The sequence below is a fragment of the Poecilia latipinna genome, unplaced genomic scaffold (assembly GCF_001443285.1).
Source record: "Poecilia latipinna isolate Pla-1442-1.1 unplaced genomic scaffold, P_latipinna-1.0 Scaffold2128, whole genome shotgun sequence".
Lineage (NCBI taxonomy): Eukaryota > Metazoa > Chordata > Actinopteri > Cyprinodontiformes > Poeciliidae > Poecilia > Poecilia latipinna.
In genome coordinates, this window is record NW_015114744.1 from 48,366 (window position 1) to 63,760 (window position 15,395).

Here is a 15,395-nt window from a genome sequence, read left to right on the forward strand (position 1 = left end):
AGTTTATTCTGCTTATTTCATCCATCAACTTAAAGCCACAGCATAACCAGAGCTTTATCTTTACTGAGGACGAGAGAAAATCTGAACCAGTTTTATCAAAGTCAGAGGAATGTCAGATTCTTACATTTTAATAAAAACAATAACTTATAAATATAATGTGAATTTTTTATGAGATTGTCAACAATAAAGAAAACATATTTTTCATGTTCTGCATAGATTCAATAGACACATTTAATAGTTAAGAGTGATAAGGTCATTTTAATAACAATGATGTTATAATATTCTTTTTTTACATCCCCAAAATTTCATACTATTAGAAAAATAGAAGAAAAATAACTGTCACCTTTTTTTCACTCTTTAATATTACTTTTATTTTTAATTTAGCTGTAAATTATCTTGGTTAACAATATGCATTTTTTCAAGTTTCATCCTTTATTTCTTAGTGCTTTACAGAATACATAAAAATATTAAAATGACAAATTTTATTACAAAGACACAAAAAATTGACTTTTAAATAAAAAATACAAACCCTGAAAAAAAAAACTGTTTAAGGAAATAGGATAAATTCAGTAATGTAATTTGGACAAAACAAACATGACCCCAGAAAATAACAATAAATGTCTTGAATGAGCAATGACACATAAATAATGACAGTGACTGTTTAAGGAATTTTAAAGCTGTGAAATATAAATATAATATATTCAAATGTTGTTGATTTTTAAAGAAAAAAGCCGGACTATAAATGTAAACAAATACGCCTGCGTTATAATTTTCTTTGCCCCTAGAGGGCGACATTTAGACATCTCTGTGTTTAAACTTTAACTCTCGCGCTGATGTTATTGTTGTATTATTACTATTTTTAATTTCGAAAAATAATTGTATTTAGTTGTGAGTTTATGTTAAATCTGTCTGTTGTATCTTTTTTTTGTTATTATTTTATTTCGTTTAACTACATTGTGCCGCTTTCCGGTCGGCTGTCTGCCTAAGCCAATCAGAAGTGAGCTACAATCATAAGCAGGAAGTGGTAATCAGTGCATTCCCGCGAAGATAGAGAAACATTTTCACCATAACACGTTCAGGTAGGAAACTTCTCCTGTCCAGCTACTGTCTGTGCAGATCCTTATATTAATTAACTCTCTATTACATATATAACTGAAGGTTCTTTATCTCAGAATTTCTCAGCTGCGGGCTGATTAATTAGCGGGGTGGAAGTGGAATGAACGTTACACCAAACTCTTGTTTTTAATTTAGCTGTTTTAGAAATCTTATCGTTTCTGACAGTTTTTTAAATGGCCTCAGGTAATGGCTGGAAAATATTCTTTAAAAGTGATGCCCCCTTTACAATTCGGCTAACAAACTACCCTGCTAGGCCTTCTGTCAAGTATGCCAAAGTCGTAATCGATAATAAAACAAGCAATAACTACTGACGGATCTTTTAAGGGATTTATTCAATGCCGACTTTTTTGCTTTCAGTGATTTATCAACATAAATACATGTTTTTTGATTTAAAGTGTAGAATGCGCATTTGTTAAAATATTAAACCATATGTTTTACAGGTTTTTCACATCATCATGAGTAAAAGAAAAGCAAAAGATGCTCATCTGCCTATTGGAGAATGCATCAGTCAGGTTTGAAATGAAGAACTTTCCCCCTTATTTTGTTTATGTTGATGACGTTATAAATTTGTATTCATGTGCGTTTTATCTCCAGGTTCATCAGATTTTAAGGAAGAGATTTTGCCATCAGCAGCTTCCTGTTAAACCAGAGGGAGTGGAGGCTCAACACAAGTAGGTGAATTTATCCCAGGTTTTGGAATAATGTCACCCAGGTTAGCTCACAAAAGTGTCCTAGTAAAACAAAATTTACAATATAGAAATGGAATAAAGTTGAATGTTTACCTGCAGACACCTGGCGGAGCTGCTGAAGCGAACGGTGGTCCACGGGGAGAGCAACTCTGTGCTAATCGTCGGCCCTAGAGGAGCTGGGAAAACCATGGTGAGGCTCCATCGGGTTAGCGTTGGAAAATCATAGTATCCCGAGGCGTGACGTCTGTCTCTGTGTCTGCAGCTGCTGAGGAGCGTCCTGAGGGAACTGTCACAGGAAACAGAGGTGCAGAAAAACCTCCTGCAGGTTCACCTCAACGGTAAGCTCCACCTGCTTCACGATACGATCTCGAACAGAGCGGTTTTCATGCATCCTTTCATCTGTTTTCAGGCCTCCTGCAGACGGACGACAGAATAGCTCTGAAAGAAATAACAAGGCAGCTCCAGCTGGAGAACGTTGTTGGCGATAAAGTGTTTGTGAGTAACGACAGGCTTTATAGCAGGAGTTTCTGCAAGAAAACTGCTTCAAACCAGATTTCTGTCTGACTTCAGGGAAGTTTTGCGGAGAACTTGACTTTCCTGCTGGATGCGTTGAAGAAAGGCGATCGCAGCAGCAGCCGTCCGGTGCTGTTCGTCCTGGACGAGTTCGACCTGTTCGCCCAGCACAAGAACCAGACTCTGCTCTACAACCTGTTTGATGTTTCCCAGTCTGCCCAGGCGCCCGTCGCTGTAGTCGGCCTCACCTGCAGACTGGTGGGTCATGCATACATGCATTACTGAGGTTAAAGGTCAAACTTTATCTAGCACTTTTGACAAGATATAATTTCTAAGGCACATTTTTAAAATAGGATGCATTGCCACAGAGAATGGTGTAGTAGGTCTGCCGGGCCAATTGGTGGCGCTGTAACGACACAAAAAACCCACCAGATTTCCACCCAATTCAATTTCTTCTCATTTTATTCACTTGTTTTGCCTGTCACAGTCTATATAATAAATTGTCCCAGAAATTATTGCGATGCACAATAATAATATTGTCATTTTCAGATCATTTTCATAATGGCAAACTTTAATTTTGTACAGAATATGCCACGCTGCAGCTGGAAGACATTTTAAATATAATAAATAAAAATAAAACAATAAACCGAATGGAAATATAAGACTTCACACAACCAAAACCATAAATAAAATGGATTTTAATGTCTCTCCGGGTTCTTTCTTCCAGGATGTGTTGGAGCTGTTGGAGAAGCGGGTGAAGTCTCGGTTTTCCCACCGTCAGATGTACCTGCTGAGCAAGCTGACGTTCCCCCAGTACCTGGAACGGATCCGGGATCAGCTCAGCCTGCCGGACGACTTCCCGGATGGAAAGTTCGCTCAGGAGTGGAACGCCGCCGTGACGGTGAGTCAGTAAGTCCTGAAACGGAAACAGGATTTCTTGATCTTGACTTTGTCTCCTGCAGACTCTCTGTGAGGACAAATCGGCTGAAGAGGTTCTGCAGAGACATTTCAACTCCAGTACGGACTTCCGCTCCCTGCACATGCTGCTGGTGAGATAAATAAAGCAGCACATTACCGTAAAAATTACTGTAAAAATCTTTCAAGTGTGGATACAACCATGAAATGTTTGTATTTGTCGTCTTGGTGGTTAGCGTTAGCTTCTGCTAATATTCCTGTGTTAAGTTCCACTATTTTTAAAAAATCTTTTTAGTGGTTTAGCAATAGTTTTTGCTAATCTTTACTGGCAATAAGTACTGCAGACACTAGTGCAAACATATATTTTACATTTTGAAAAATATAAAACAGAAAAAAGAAACACGAGATCAAGAAAATACAAATGATTTCTATGGTTGAAGGTATGTAGGCTGTGATTTCACACCAAACATATTCATCTAGAAAAATGTACATTTCTGCTAGAAAATCAGAAATTTTTAGGTTAAAAGATTTTCTAGAGAAAACTGGGAAATTTCAGAAAACTTCTGGAAAATTTCCAAAAGGCAAACATTTTGATTTTATGAGCTCAGAAAATGTGAAAGTTTCTTTTCTAGATTTTCTTCTCACAGATTTTAAACTTTTGGAGCTGAGAAATTTCTTTTTTTTTTCTTTTTTTTTGAGGCCTTGAGTTTTTTGGTGGAAATTTATTCTTTTTTTCTATCTACGATGATTCTAATGCACAATTGTATTGTAAAATCAAAAAACTATTAGTAAATATTATTTCTGTAAATCCAGTTATGAATGATTTTGCACTAAAAGTCTCCATCATGGATAAATGTTGAATAATTTAGAGCAAAAATCAAATTTCCTTGATGACCATGGCCACCATTTAAAACTTTTCAACGGAGTGCGTTTTCTCAAAACCCCAGCTGTAGGTTTTATCCACATGTGAAAGATTTTTCTGAATTATTCAATGTCCTGCTGCTCCAAAAGAAGGAAACGTATTCCTTTCAGATGATGTGTCTGAGTCGCGTCTCGGTGGCCAGGCCGTCCATCACGCCGACGGATCTCCTGGACGCCAGTCGCTTCTGTCTCGCCGACGCCAACGCAAACATGCTCCACGGTAAAACAGCTCACCCGAGTCCCGCCCGGAGTCTCACAGCCAAATTAAACCCGAGACTTTCTTCTTCTCTGGTAGGTTTATCGATCTTGGAGCTGTGCCTGATTATCGCCATGAAGCACCTCAACGACGTCTATGAAGGAGAGCCGTTCAATCTGCAGATGGTTCACAACGGTAGGCCTGGAGACGTCAATGCAAAGATAAAGAAAGTCGCTATAAGTTCTGTTTTCTGCAGAATAATTCAGCTTCAAGTTTCACACCAACATGAGCATAAACGGGGAAAAAAAAAACAAACGCTTTAACTGTTTAAATATTCAGTGCTGTGAAAACGTAGGAACTCTTATAGTGACACAAAGTAGGAAAAATATGAGGTAAAAGATCTGAAAAAGCAACACATCATCCACTGAGTCACTAGCAGATAGGAAACAAACTCATTGACAAATCAATCTGGGTTGCAAAGTCGTCTCTAATGCTTTAGGACTCAAGAAAACATGGGAAGCCTTTATAAGATTTTAGACTTAATGAAAACATGACATTTTAAAATTAGAATGTATATATATTTATAAAAGCTATTTTTAAAAACAGAAATGTGAACTTAATGAAAAGTGTGTTTCTAGAGGGGGGAGACGTCACTGGGGGCTGATCAACCAATCAGATTTAGAGTTTGAGAAACTTGACTTATGTCACTTTAGACTCCAAATAATAAACCTTATTATATTTTTTGTTTATATATTTAGACAAGATGGACCAAAACAGTCGATCATTGTAGATAAAATATTGATTCTGCGAAATAAAAACACAAATTTCTGATTTCTGGATGCCAAAACCTAAAGCTCAGGCAAACACATTTTGAAGTGACCTCGAGAAAAGCGGTTAATAACTTGCTCTCTTTGCATTTAGAGTTTAAGAAGTTCCTGCAGAGGAAGTCCAACTCCATGTATAACTTTGAGCAGCCAATCATCATGAAGGTAAGTTTCCGTCCGATTTACCAACCAAGCTTCCCAGGTAGACCTCGTTGTCATAGTTACGTCCCCCCACCCCCACCGCAGGCCTTCGAGCATCTGCAGCAGCTGGAGCTGATCCGACCTGCCGATGGCGCCTCGGCTAAAACCCAGAGGGAGTTTCAGCTGATGAGGCTGATGCTGGACCACAGTCAGATCATGGAGGCGCTGCAGAAGTATCCTCAGTGTCCCACGGACGTCAAGCAGTGGGCCACGTCGGCGTTCGCCTAGACTTTAGACGTTTGTTAAAATAGTTTCAAATATTCACAATAAATTATTAAAGAATATAAATGCTACTTTCATCGTATCTGTTGTTTTTTTTTTACTGAATCTAGGATCTGATTTTGGCTTTGAAGGTCCTCTCTGCTGCCACCTAGAGGCGTTTATGTGCAAACACCATTTACTGCAACAGAGTTTAGAACAAATCTGCAAACAATGGCCTCCAAATAATAACCTGTATGATAAAGGTTATTTATAAAGGTTATAAAGGTTATTACTTAATTACAAATAGATCTGAAGCAATGCCAATATTTTTTCCATGTGATTATGTTGTCAAATATTTATTACATGAAAAAACTGCTTAAATATTTAAAACTTTAGCTGATTACTGTAATACAGAAGGTCCAAAAGTTGCAGACTCTATACCAAGGAAAACACCAGCGAGAAAGTCCTGTGGAAGGAAGATCTCTGGTCTGGTGAGTTTTCAACATTTCTAACCTGGTGGATAAGGTTGACAAATATGGTGGCGGCAGAAAATCATGCCGTGATTAATGGAAGTATTTTGAAATGTTTCAGTGTGATATTGTGCAGCAGCAATGAAAAAAAAAAGTTTTATTTGAAGGATTTTCACACAAAAAAGCACCCAAAATAACTCCTCTTTAAAAAGATGATTGTGTTTTCTGAATTTTAGGTTTAAAATCTGTCAAAACATGCAGGGAAAATCAACTAATTATCCCTGAAAATGTAAATTTCTGTGATAATTCCACCTGAAACGAGACTTCAGTTTTCAAACAAATCAACCTGAGACACAATAAAGACGAGAGTGAGCGTTCACAATCTAAAAACACATTTATTTACATCACGTGGATCACTTCAGCTGATAAAAACCATGTTAACGTCGGCGGAGAGCCACAGCGCTGATCGGGGATCAGTCGTCTTCTCTCTGATGTTTCCAGGGTTTCTACGCTGCTCTAATACTTTTCTCTGCTTCTTCTTAACATTCCAGATAGCTTTCTATCTTCACATTATTTTTGCAACACGAAATTTACAGTCACAGTTAAAAAACAAAAAAAACTAAACAAAAAATCAATTTGCTCATTGGTTTGAGCTTCAGAAACCCTCCGTCGCCATCATTAGAGACAGTTCCAGCAGATCTCAGATCAGCGCTGCCACTTCAGAGTCTGGAGAAATGTGGGGTGAAAAACAGCTGTAGTGTTTGTGTTTCTCTAGTCATCGAGGTTCAATGTTTCCTCTAAAGTCCTTACCAACAGTTGGGGGGGAAACAGGAGATCAATGCGGGATGAAGCAGGGCTCCTACACAGCTCAAAGTTCAGTATTATTTTACCAATTCACCATAAAGATTAAGGTGGTGTGATTGAGATAAACAAGATATTTAGCTTGTTGATCTGAATTTCATTTTCTCACTTCAAAATAAAAGAACTAAAGCAGTTTTATCATTCAAGCTAACATGTTAGAGTTTAGTTTTTTTAATTATCCCAAGATAAGACCTACAATGTCCAGATTTTATTTTTTCATATCAAAATAAGAATTTATTTTATTATGCTGATATGGAGTCCTTTATTACTATTCCTTTCTTATCATCTTAAAGTAAATATTTTGAAAAGATGAGCTTGTTTTTATTCCATCATCTCAACACATTAATCAAATTTTCTTATTGGTTTCACTTTCTTGATATGACAGGAGCTTACATAAATTACTATAGCTCTTACTAAGACTTGTACTACTGAATTATTTTGATATTCAGACTGTCAGCTTCATTATTTCTGATTATATCCTCATCTTAAAGGATGAAACAATCAGAAATCAAACCCTTTTTTGTCTTGCAACGGCTCAGTTCCGTTTTATTATCCCATTTTTAAAACTTAAGCTAAAATATGTTTAATTTTCTTATGTCCAGACGAAAAGACGTGAAGATTGGTGCTTAATTATCTCATTGTGCCGAGAAAGTAATGAGTTAATTTGCTAATTTCAACCCCACCATCATGACAGAAATACCAGATAATAGGATAAAAATGCTTTTTCCACACCAAACTTTGTTTTACTGTGTAGGAACCCTGGAAACACTCGTGGTAGATGATTGTAATTTCACATTAGGAAGTATTGCAATGGCTCTTTGAAAACAAAAGTTAGGGTAACTAAACAGCCGCCCTGAGGAACGCCTCAGGCTTAATGTTGATTATTTCCTTTTAATTCAAGTGCTTCACAAACATGAGCTATTTTTTAAATAATTTTTTCTCTCTCTTTTTTTTTTTTACCATAGTAACGGGCAACTTTCACACACGAAGTGAATGTAGAGGAAACACTGAAGATCAACACGCACTTAGAAAGATTCAGCTCAGAGTATATAGTCAAGAACGGGTAATTATGTCTGTACAGATCCTAGACTGCCTAAAATAGTGGGGCAACAAGACACAAATGTTTCACGGGAAGTTTATACGCACAGCAATGTGAGGTGCTGGGCTGGAGAAGGTCACTGTGGAAAACCGTAAAAGCCTGCATGCTCAGAAACCCATTCATACACCTTCATGTGGCAGATTTAACCAAACCTGAGAGGGAGACGACGGTGGTTTGGCAAAATGGCAAACAAGTTTTGCTTTTGTTGAGCGTTGGTGAACATAAACTGGATATAATTTAATAAACTGAATTGTTTGGTGCATAAATGAATACCCAAACGTGTTGCTTTTACCATTTTCTACAGGACAGGGCACAATCACACGACACCAGCCGAATGCGAGGCCCTCTACAGTTATACAGGGCCGGGCTCAATCCATCAAAGTACACACTTTATATATATATTTATATTTATATATATATATATATATATATTTATATAGAATCCAGGAGTCTGTAGAACATTCATTTTCGGTCGTTTGTCCATAGACTGAATAGAAAGAAGCATGTTACAGTTTATATCTACTGTCTTTGTGAATTAATGAAAATATTTCCTGAATTAGAACCCACCCACAACCCCGTAATAACGACGACGACGACAAACAACCGCAAAACGTGCCAACTCCGCGTGACTTTATCGAGAGTCGCACCTGAGCTCTGATCCCCGAAACCTCAGGCCAGGAAAAAAAAAAAAAAAAAAAAAATCAAAAAATAAATACGACATATCAATATGCAAGGTCACGGATTAAAAAAAAAAAAAAAAAACTAAAATGCTACAAGGTATTTGTGTGTGTGTATTGAAAGCCACTCCTGCAGCAGATCCTACAGAGGTGTAGGGTAAAGTTTGCGGCACTGGTTGCATATAAACTCGCTAGAACTTAGAAAAGCATAGTACTGAATCCCTGAATGGTGTTTATCGGCTGGGGTCGGTTTCCTGATCGCAGTTGAAGCTGATCCGTTTTTACAGCGGTTAAATATCCAAATGGGCTCAAACGCTGCTTGAGTTTTTGCATTTGAGGAAACAATTTTCTGGGATTTTCTGAGTTAAGTGAGTGAAAGTGAGGAAACTTCTCCAACTTCAACTTGCACCGATGGAAGCTTTCAATCGTCGTCTTGATTTCTTCCTGATTTTGGTTCGTTTGCCACTCTTCTACCCCAAAATTAATCCCTGCGAGTGAGGTAGTGCTTATTGAAGGGCTGCTGGAGGTTTCTTTTTCTCGTCCCTGACCTTTGAGGAGAGCTGCGTTTGAAACGGCAGCGGCAGCAGAAAGGAAGCAACAAACGCTGTTCTCGTGCTACAGAGTGGAAATAAAATGATGGCTTCGACTTCCTTCAGGTTTGCTGTGTTGTTGTTGCAAGAAAACCGTGCGCAGATTTATCTCAAGCTCTAAGTTTCTGGATTTTAACTGAATTTAAAGTGGAAGTTTGCATAAACTCAGAAGGATAATTGTCGTTAATTTTGGGCTTTGGAGCTTAAGGATCTTTGTCAGGATGTAAATTCATCTGTATTCAAGGAAAAGTTGCTCAGATGTGGCGTCAAAAACCCAAACTTTGGATTTCAGATAAAAAGAAACAGACTAAAACGTTCACTAAGTGTTAAGCACGGTGGAGTGCCATCATGCTGAGGGACAAACACAAAGATATAAGAATCGAGAGTGATAAGAGAATATAATTTCTCAGAATTAATACGTTTTTTCCCCCAATCAATACCTAGGATTGGATCTAGATTAATTTAAACAACAAATATAACTACTTTATTTGTTAAATCAAAGTTTTGCTGCTTAATTAATTGTTGCGTAATTTTTTTTGACCCTCAGGTTCTCTCAGATTTTGACACTGGTGTCCAATATGTGGCCCAGGGGCCATTTGTTGCCCTTGAAATGATTTTGTTCGGCCCCCAACTGGCAGCAATTTGGCCAAGAATATAAAAAATATATATTTTTCTTTCATTAAGGCAACAACCCAAAGCCCAATTTATGTTTGGATCTTAAGTTATATTAAGATTTCACAAAACAACTAGATTTTACTAACTGTTATCTATTTAGTTTTGTAGCTTAAATTTTGGTGTGTTTATATATTTTTGAATAAATAATTAACCCTTTCAGCCCGCATGTGTAATTCTGCGACACTTTACAGTTTCTGAAAAGACGTTGCGCTTTACAGCCAATATCGAGTTATTACGGTAATTTCACCCCTCATTTGACAGACGGTAAATTGGTAAAATAACTGCTAGATATTGAAAGTTCCAGTTGTTATGGAAAAATGGGCAAATATATTTACTCACAGGACATTTAAAGAACTTCGTACAAATAAAACAAGCAAAAATATCCAGGCGGAGATTTGAAACTTAAGACTCAGAGGGTTAAAAGCCCAAAGTTAGTGACATTTATACCCGTGTTATGTGGAAACCTGGTGGCTATAACTGCATTTAGTGATGTGTTTGGGTTTTTTCCCTCTCCTCTGGAAGAAGTTTCCTCATGTTTCACTCCGTTTTCGTCGAACTGCGTCCCGTGAAACCGCCCCAAAGCTTGAGGAGACTGCAGGTATGCCGGCACCAGTGTTCAACGTCCCTCAAAAACGTCTTGTACATCCGTTTGGCCTGACATCGACGAGAGTAACTAATACAGACAGGTAAGAAATGGCACCAGGATGGAGGAGGAGGAAGTGGGGGGAGGGGCTCCACCGGCTGCGTCTACAAGGTTCGCAGAAGTCGACGGGTCTGAAGCGAAAAGCGGAGTTTTGAATGGGAGAAACTAAATCGAGTAGCAAAGATTCCTGAGGTGTATCAAAAAGAGAGTAACCGAACAACCGGGTCAGAAGCAAGCTGGCGAATACTGAGCGGCTCGTTTGTAAGAAGAATAAAAACAACAAATATCCAGTTCTCAACTCTACTTGTTGATCGAGCAACAAGTTGAAACCAAAGGGAGCAGGAAGGGTGAAACTGTGAGCGTCTGAACTGAGGTATAGCTGGCTGAAGGAGGCGCATGGTTTGGAAATGGACCCCCCTCCCCCGTGAAGATGATTACCAGGTGGTCTGGCTCCGTGATTCACTATGTACAGCAGCATTACACTATAAACATTCAGAAGCCGTTGCTTTGTTGGCAGAACGATCGTCATTTCAGAAGAAGAACAGCTTCTTGTTTTTTTTTCTTTCTTCTTCTTCTGGTTTTTAACACTAAAATGCGCTGAGAGTTCAGTGAGGTTTCTCCGAGTTCGTCTCGCGTGTGGATAGAAAAACAATACATGATCAAACCAGGGGGTTTATAGTCGCTTTTGTTTTGTTTTGTTTTTTCCCTTCAAGCGTCATCGTCCCGCTTGGTGGAAGGAGAAAAAAGAAGCAGAAAATCCTCAGGCACACGTATCAAAATGAGGTGGATCTCGACTCGATGCGGTGAGGAACCAAAGAAGAAGACAAACGTTAAAAAAAACAAAAGAGAGAGGGGAGGGGGAGGACAGGAAGTCGACCAACCAGGGTCGGACGGTCGCTCCCCCTCTGGGTCGACTAGCCGATCATAAGCTGGACTCCTTGGGCGGGAGGTCAACGTTCGTCACCATGGTGACCACAGTGACGATCTCCTCAGGGCCGATGACGGGGGCCTGGCGCTGCATCTGGCTGATGCGCTCCTCCACGCAGCCGGCGGACAGGCGCGCCTCGGCCTCGTGGTCCCAGCAGTCCTCGATGGTTTCACACAGCATGGACAGGCCCTGGGGGGCGGCAGGGGTTAAAGGTCACAGCTACATCTCCAGGGTTCATAATATAACAGATATTCACCTTCCGAAAATAAAGTCATTTTCCCCCTAAATCCTGTTTTGGCAAAAAATGACTTTGGCCATTATTTTAGGAAGTCGACGATATAATATAACATAATATAAGTTATCCTTGTTGTACCTTTTGATACTACACATTTCCTTCCACTAAACTTTCTAGGTACTTACATTTTTCACTGAATTTATCCAATATAACATAATAAAACAATTAAACATGATTTTTGTAATATAACATACTGAAGAATGTTATCCTTGTATCCTTTTCATACTACACTTCTTCCTTCCACTAAATTTCCTAGTTATTTAAATGTTTCACAGAATTTTTTTATTTCTAATATGACACAATAGATATATGATGTGATATGATATAAGATAGTATAACATAAAACAATAAATAATGTAACAATATAATATAAAATATATATTATAATTTAATACAACATAATAAACATCTAGGCTGACATTATCCATGCCATACTTCTTCCTTCCACTAAGCTTTCTAGGTATTTAAATTTTTCACAGAACTTATTTCTAATATAACACAATGTAACATATATGACATAATATAACTATATAATGCAACATTGTAACATATAACAAAATATAACAAACAATAAAACATAATATATAACCATCTAATCCCAGACTTCTTCCTTCCACTAAACTTCCTGGGAATTAAAATTTTCCAATGAATGTATTTTCTTTTATTTAATATAATGTAACATATTTTATATAATGTAACATAATAAAATAAAACAATTTAATGTAACATTTTAACATATGATATAATGTAAGATGACTTAATAACATAATAATATAACATAGCATAAAACACCCCAAAGCTGATTTTATCCCACATTTCTTCCTTTCACTAAACTTTCTATACGCTTACATTTTCATTTGAATTTATGTCTTTTTTTTTACCTGGATAATTACTAAAATGAGAATAAAATGACCAATGAATGGCTGAGTGCGTCGGGAGCTCACCGTGTGTTTCTGCCAGCAGTCCCGCAGGCAGGGCCGCAGCTTCTTGTGGACGACCACTTCCTGCATGTCCTCCAGAGACGGGTGCTGGCCCACCTCCTCCTCGAACGGCAGCATGTACTCATCCACAGGCCCTGCAGACACAAACAAGTCAAGCCCAGCTCCTCTGCTGGAAGCGGCCGAGGCGGCTGCGTCGCCCTCACCGTCTGCGGCGGTGCACCGAGACGCCAGCTCCCACAGGACCAGGCCGAAGGCGTACATGTCGATGCGCAGGAAGGAGTCGCGCTGGAAGTTGATGGCGCCCTCCAGGACTTCAGGAGCCATGTAGCGGCGGGTTCCAACCTGCAGGAGAGGAGGGAATGATCAGAGGAGTAAGGATTTAGCAGGAGAGGTGAAACCTCAGGAGGAGTTCACGTCACCTGTCCGTGTGTGTCTCCTGCTGATTTTCCAGCCTCAAACTTCAGAGCCAGGCCAAAGTCAGCGACGCAGGCCGTCAGGTTGTTCTTCAGCAGAACATTCTTACTCTTAATATCCCTGAAAAAGAAAAAACAAAACAAAAATGACTTCAGGTTTCTGCAACGTGGCAGGGTGTGGAAGGAGTAATATAATAGTAATGGCAGAATAATGTAAGAAGACATTCTCAAAGATCAATAAACTTTAAGCTCTAATAAACATTTAACACCGGATCTGGAAGAGATTTTAAATATCCATAATAAATGACTTATGAAGTCTCTGTCAGCACCACATTAAACACTTTTATCATCCAGTTTTTGAGAGAGAGAAATGATAAATCATGCGAATGTAAATTACTGAGCTCGTTTTAATTGATTTACTTCTTGCTACCTGTGAGCGATGGACGGCTTGTGTCCGTCTTTGTGTCCAGGAATGTCTTCGTGCAGGTAGGCCAGGCCGCGGGCCGCCGACTGGGCGATGTGGCACAGCTCGTTCCAGGACACGACGTTGGCCTTCAGGTAGTCGGTCAGGGAGCCCTGCACACGCACAGAGAGGTTCAGGAGACTGAGGTCAGTTTCAGCTAGAAAACAGCCTGGAATCAGCTTCTGCCCTCCAGTGTTTGATTAAAAAAAAAAAAAATTCTGCAATTATATTTTTAGATGCATTTTCTTTAACTGTTGTTATAAATTACAGCAAATTCAATATGTTTTTCAATAGGTTTCGGCTTCTTACTACGACTTGAACTGGATGTAAAGGTTTTGTTTTTCTATCAGTTTTCTCATTTATTTCATTTGACATTTTACATGTTTGAAATAAAGACTTCACTTCAGCTCAAACATCAAAATCGGAAAGATTAAAATACAAAAAAATAAGCTTCAAGTTTAAAAAAAATAATAATAATGTAATATAACAAATACATGTAATAAAGTTGGGGGAAAAACTCAAAACAAATGTAAATTAAACTGAATAAAAAGTGTCTCCATGACCTTTAAGGGAAAACAATGCACATTAAATAAAAAATACAATATAAAACAAGCAAATCACAAAAGAAAATGATTAAAAAAAACAAAAAATTAACATGGTACCATTATTTATACTGCCATCTAAATTTAGATTTGATTATCTAGTCAAATACTAGATAAGTGCAATCTGCTCTGATGACACTGTGTTGATTTATTGAGAAGGAAAACATTAATGCTGTTTACCAACAAATGAATGCAGATCAGAATGGGGAATAAATGTGAGATTATTTAGCTTTAGATAAAACAAACAAAATCTGTGGCATTATAGGAGCAAAAATACAAGAAGAAATAATTTATTTCCATTAAAGACTGGTGTGGTTATAGACAGTGATCACTAGAGGGCAGATGGCTCCTACAAATGAACTGATTAACTCAGCTTTAGTTAAAAAAAATCACCTGGACTTTTATGTTCTTCTTTCTGACATGTTTGACTTTTTCTCCCTGAAATTACCAGTCAGTCATTTTCTCTGTGAATCCCGTCTTCGATATCCACGTTGCGACTACATGAGAAGACTGAAACTCGGGGAGTTTTGCAGGAAATTTAAAGCAAGCCTCTGCATGCAGACTTCACCACACAAAGCTACTCGGATGCATCGAATATCAAGGCATAAATCAAACGTGAAGACGCCGCTGAACTGTGCAACCACCGCTTCAGAGGAGAGCCTCTAAAGAAATTCTGCAGCTCTGCTGGAGCTCTGCCACCACATCGAGAATAAATTGGACATTTTTCAACCATTTTGATGCAAAAAAGCCTCCTTAGAGCCAGCAGATCCACTTTAGAAGATGCAGGAAGAACAGAGTCGATTATTAACCTTTAACCATAACTGTCTCCAGCTGAACAGAAACAAAACTGAAGAGGAATTATCTAGATTCAATGCACAGATTGAATTATTTCAGCTGGAAACTCGAGATCAGGCCTGAAATTTGTCCTGAACCTTCATAATCACATAAAGACAGTTACAAATACGATCTTCTGTCACCTGAAGAACATTTACAGGATTAAAGGAAGATCTAGAGAAACTCATCGCATTAATTGCTGCTGCTGGCGTTCTGACTAAAACCAGGAAGACAGAGAACATCGGCCAAAGTCTGAGAGAATAGACTTTAAAATACTGTTGTTAGTTTATAAATCACTGAACGACTTAAAGATCTGCTGCTTAAAGGT

At 38.3% G+C, this 15,395-nt stretch overlaps 2 protein-coding genes across 5 annotated transcripts in view; one reads left to right on the forward strand and one right to left on the reverse strand.

The window, feature by feature from the left end:
• Positions 1-5,676, forward strand: part of orc4 (origin recognition complex, subunit 4) — a 7,916-nt gene extending 2,240 nt beyond the window's left edge. Inside the window, exons 2-14 of one of the 3 annotated variants that reach the window (XM_015017342.1) lie at positions 988-1,079; positions 1,557-1,628; positions 1,711-1,787; positions 1,905-1,995; positions 2,068-2,143; positions 2,215-2,300; positions 2,376-2,576; positions 3,046-3,219; positions 3,281-3,367; positions 4,266-4,374; positions 4,450-4,545; positions 5,272-5,339; positions 5,421-5,676. In XM_015017342.1, the coding sequence (XP_014872828.1) occupies positions 1,572-1,628; positions 1,711-1,787; positions 1,905-1,995; positions 2,068-2,143; positions 2,215-2,300; positions 2,376-2,576; positions 3,046-3,219; positions 3,281-3,367; positions 4,266-4,374; positions 4,450-4,545; positions 5,272-5,339; positions 5,421-5,603 (1,305 nt within the window). In that variant the 5' untranslated portion in view covers positions 988-1,079; positions 1,557-1,571 and the 3' untranslated portion in view covers positions 5,604-5,676. Of the gene's footprint in view, positions 1-987; positions 1,080-1,556; positions 1,629-1,707; positions 1,792-1,904; positions 1,996-2,067; positions 2,144-2,214; positions 2,301-2,375; positions 2,577-3,045; positions 3,220-3,280; positions 3,368-4,265; positions 4,375-4,449; positions 4,546-5,271; positions 5,340-5,420 lie in introns of those variants that run through there. The other 2 variants (XM_015017341.1, XM_015017343.1) reach the window with 2 other exon arrangements.
• Positions 5,677-7,384: 1,708 nt separating this feature from the next.
• Positions 7,385-15,395, reverse strand: part of LOC106936383 (activin receptor type-2A) — a 43,291-nt gene continuing 35,280 nt past the window's right edge. For both annotated transcript variants that reach the window (XM_015017344.1, XM_015017345.1), the window contains 5 exons: positions 13,599-13,744; positions 13,175-13,289; positions 12,959-13,097; positions 12,759-12,889; positions 7,385-11,708 (listed from right to left, as the gene is read on the reverse strand). In XM_015017344.1, the coding sequence (XP_014872830.1) occupies positions 11,514-11,708; positions 12,759-12,889; positions 12,959-13,097; positions 13,175-13,289; positions 13,599-13,744 (726 nt within the window). In that variant the 3' untranslated portion in view covers positions 7,385-11,513. The remainder of the gene's footprint in view (positions 11,709-12,758; positions 12,890-12,958; positions 13,098-13,174; positions 13,290-13,598; positions 13,745-15,395) is intronic.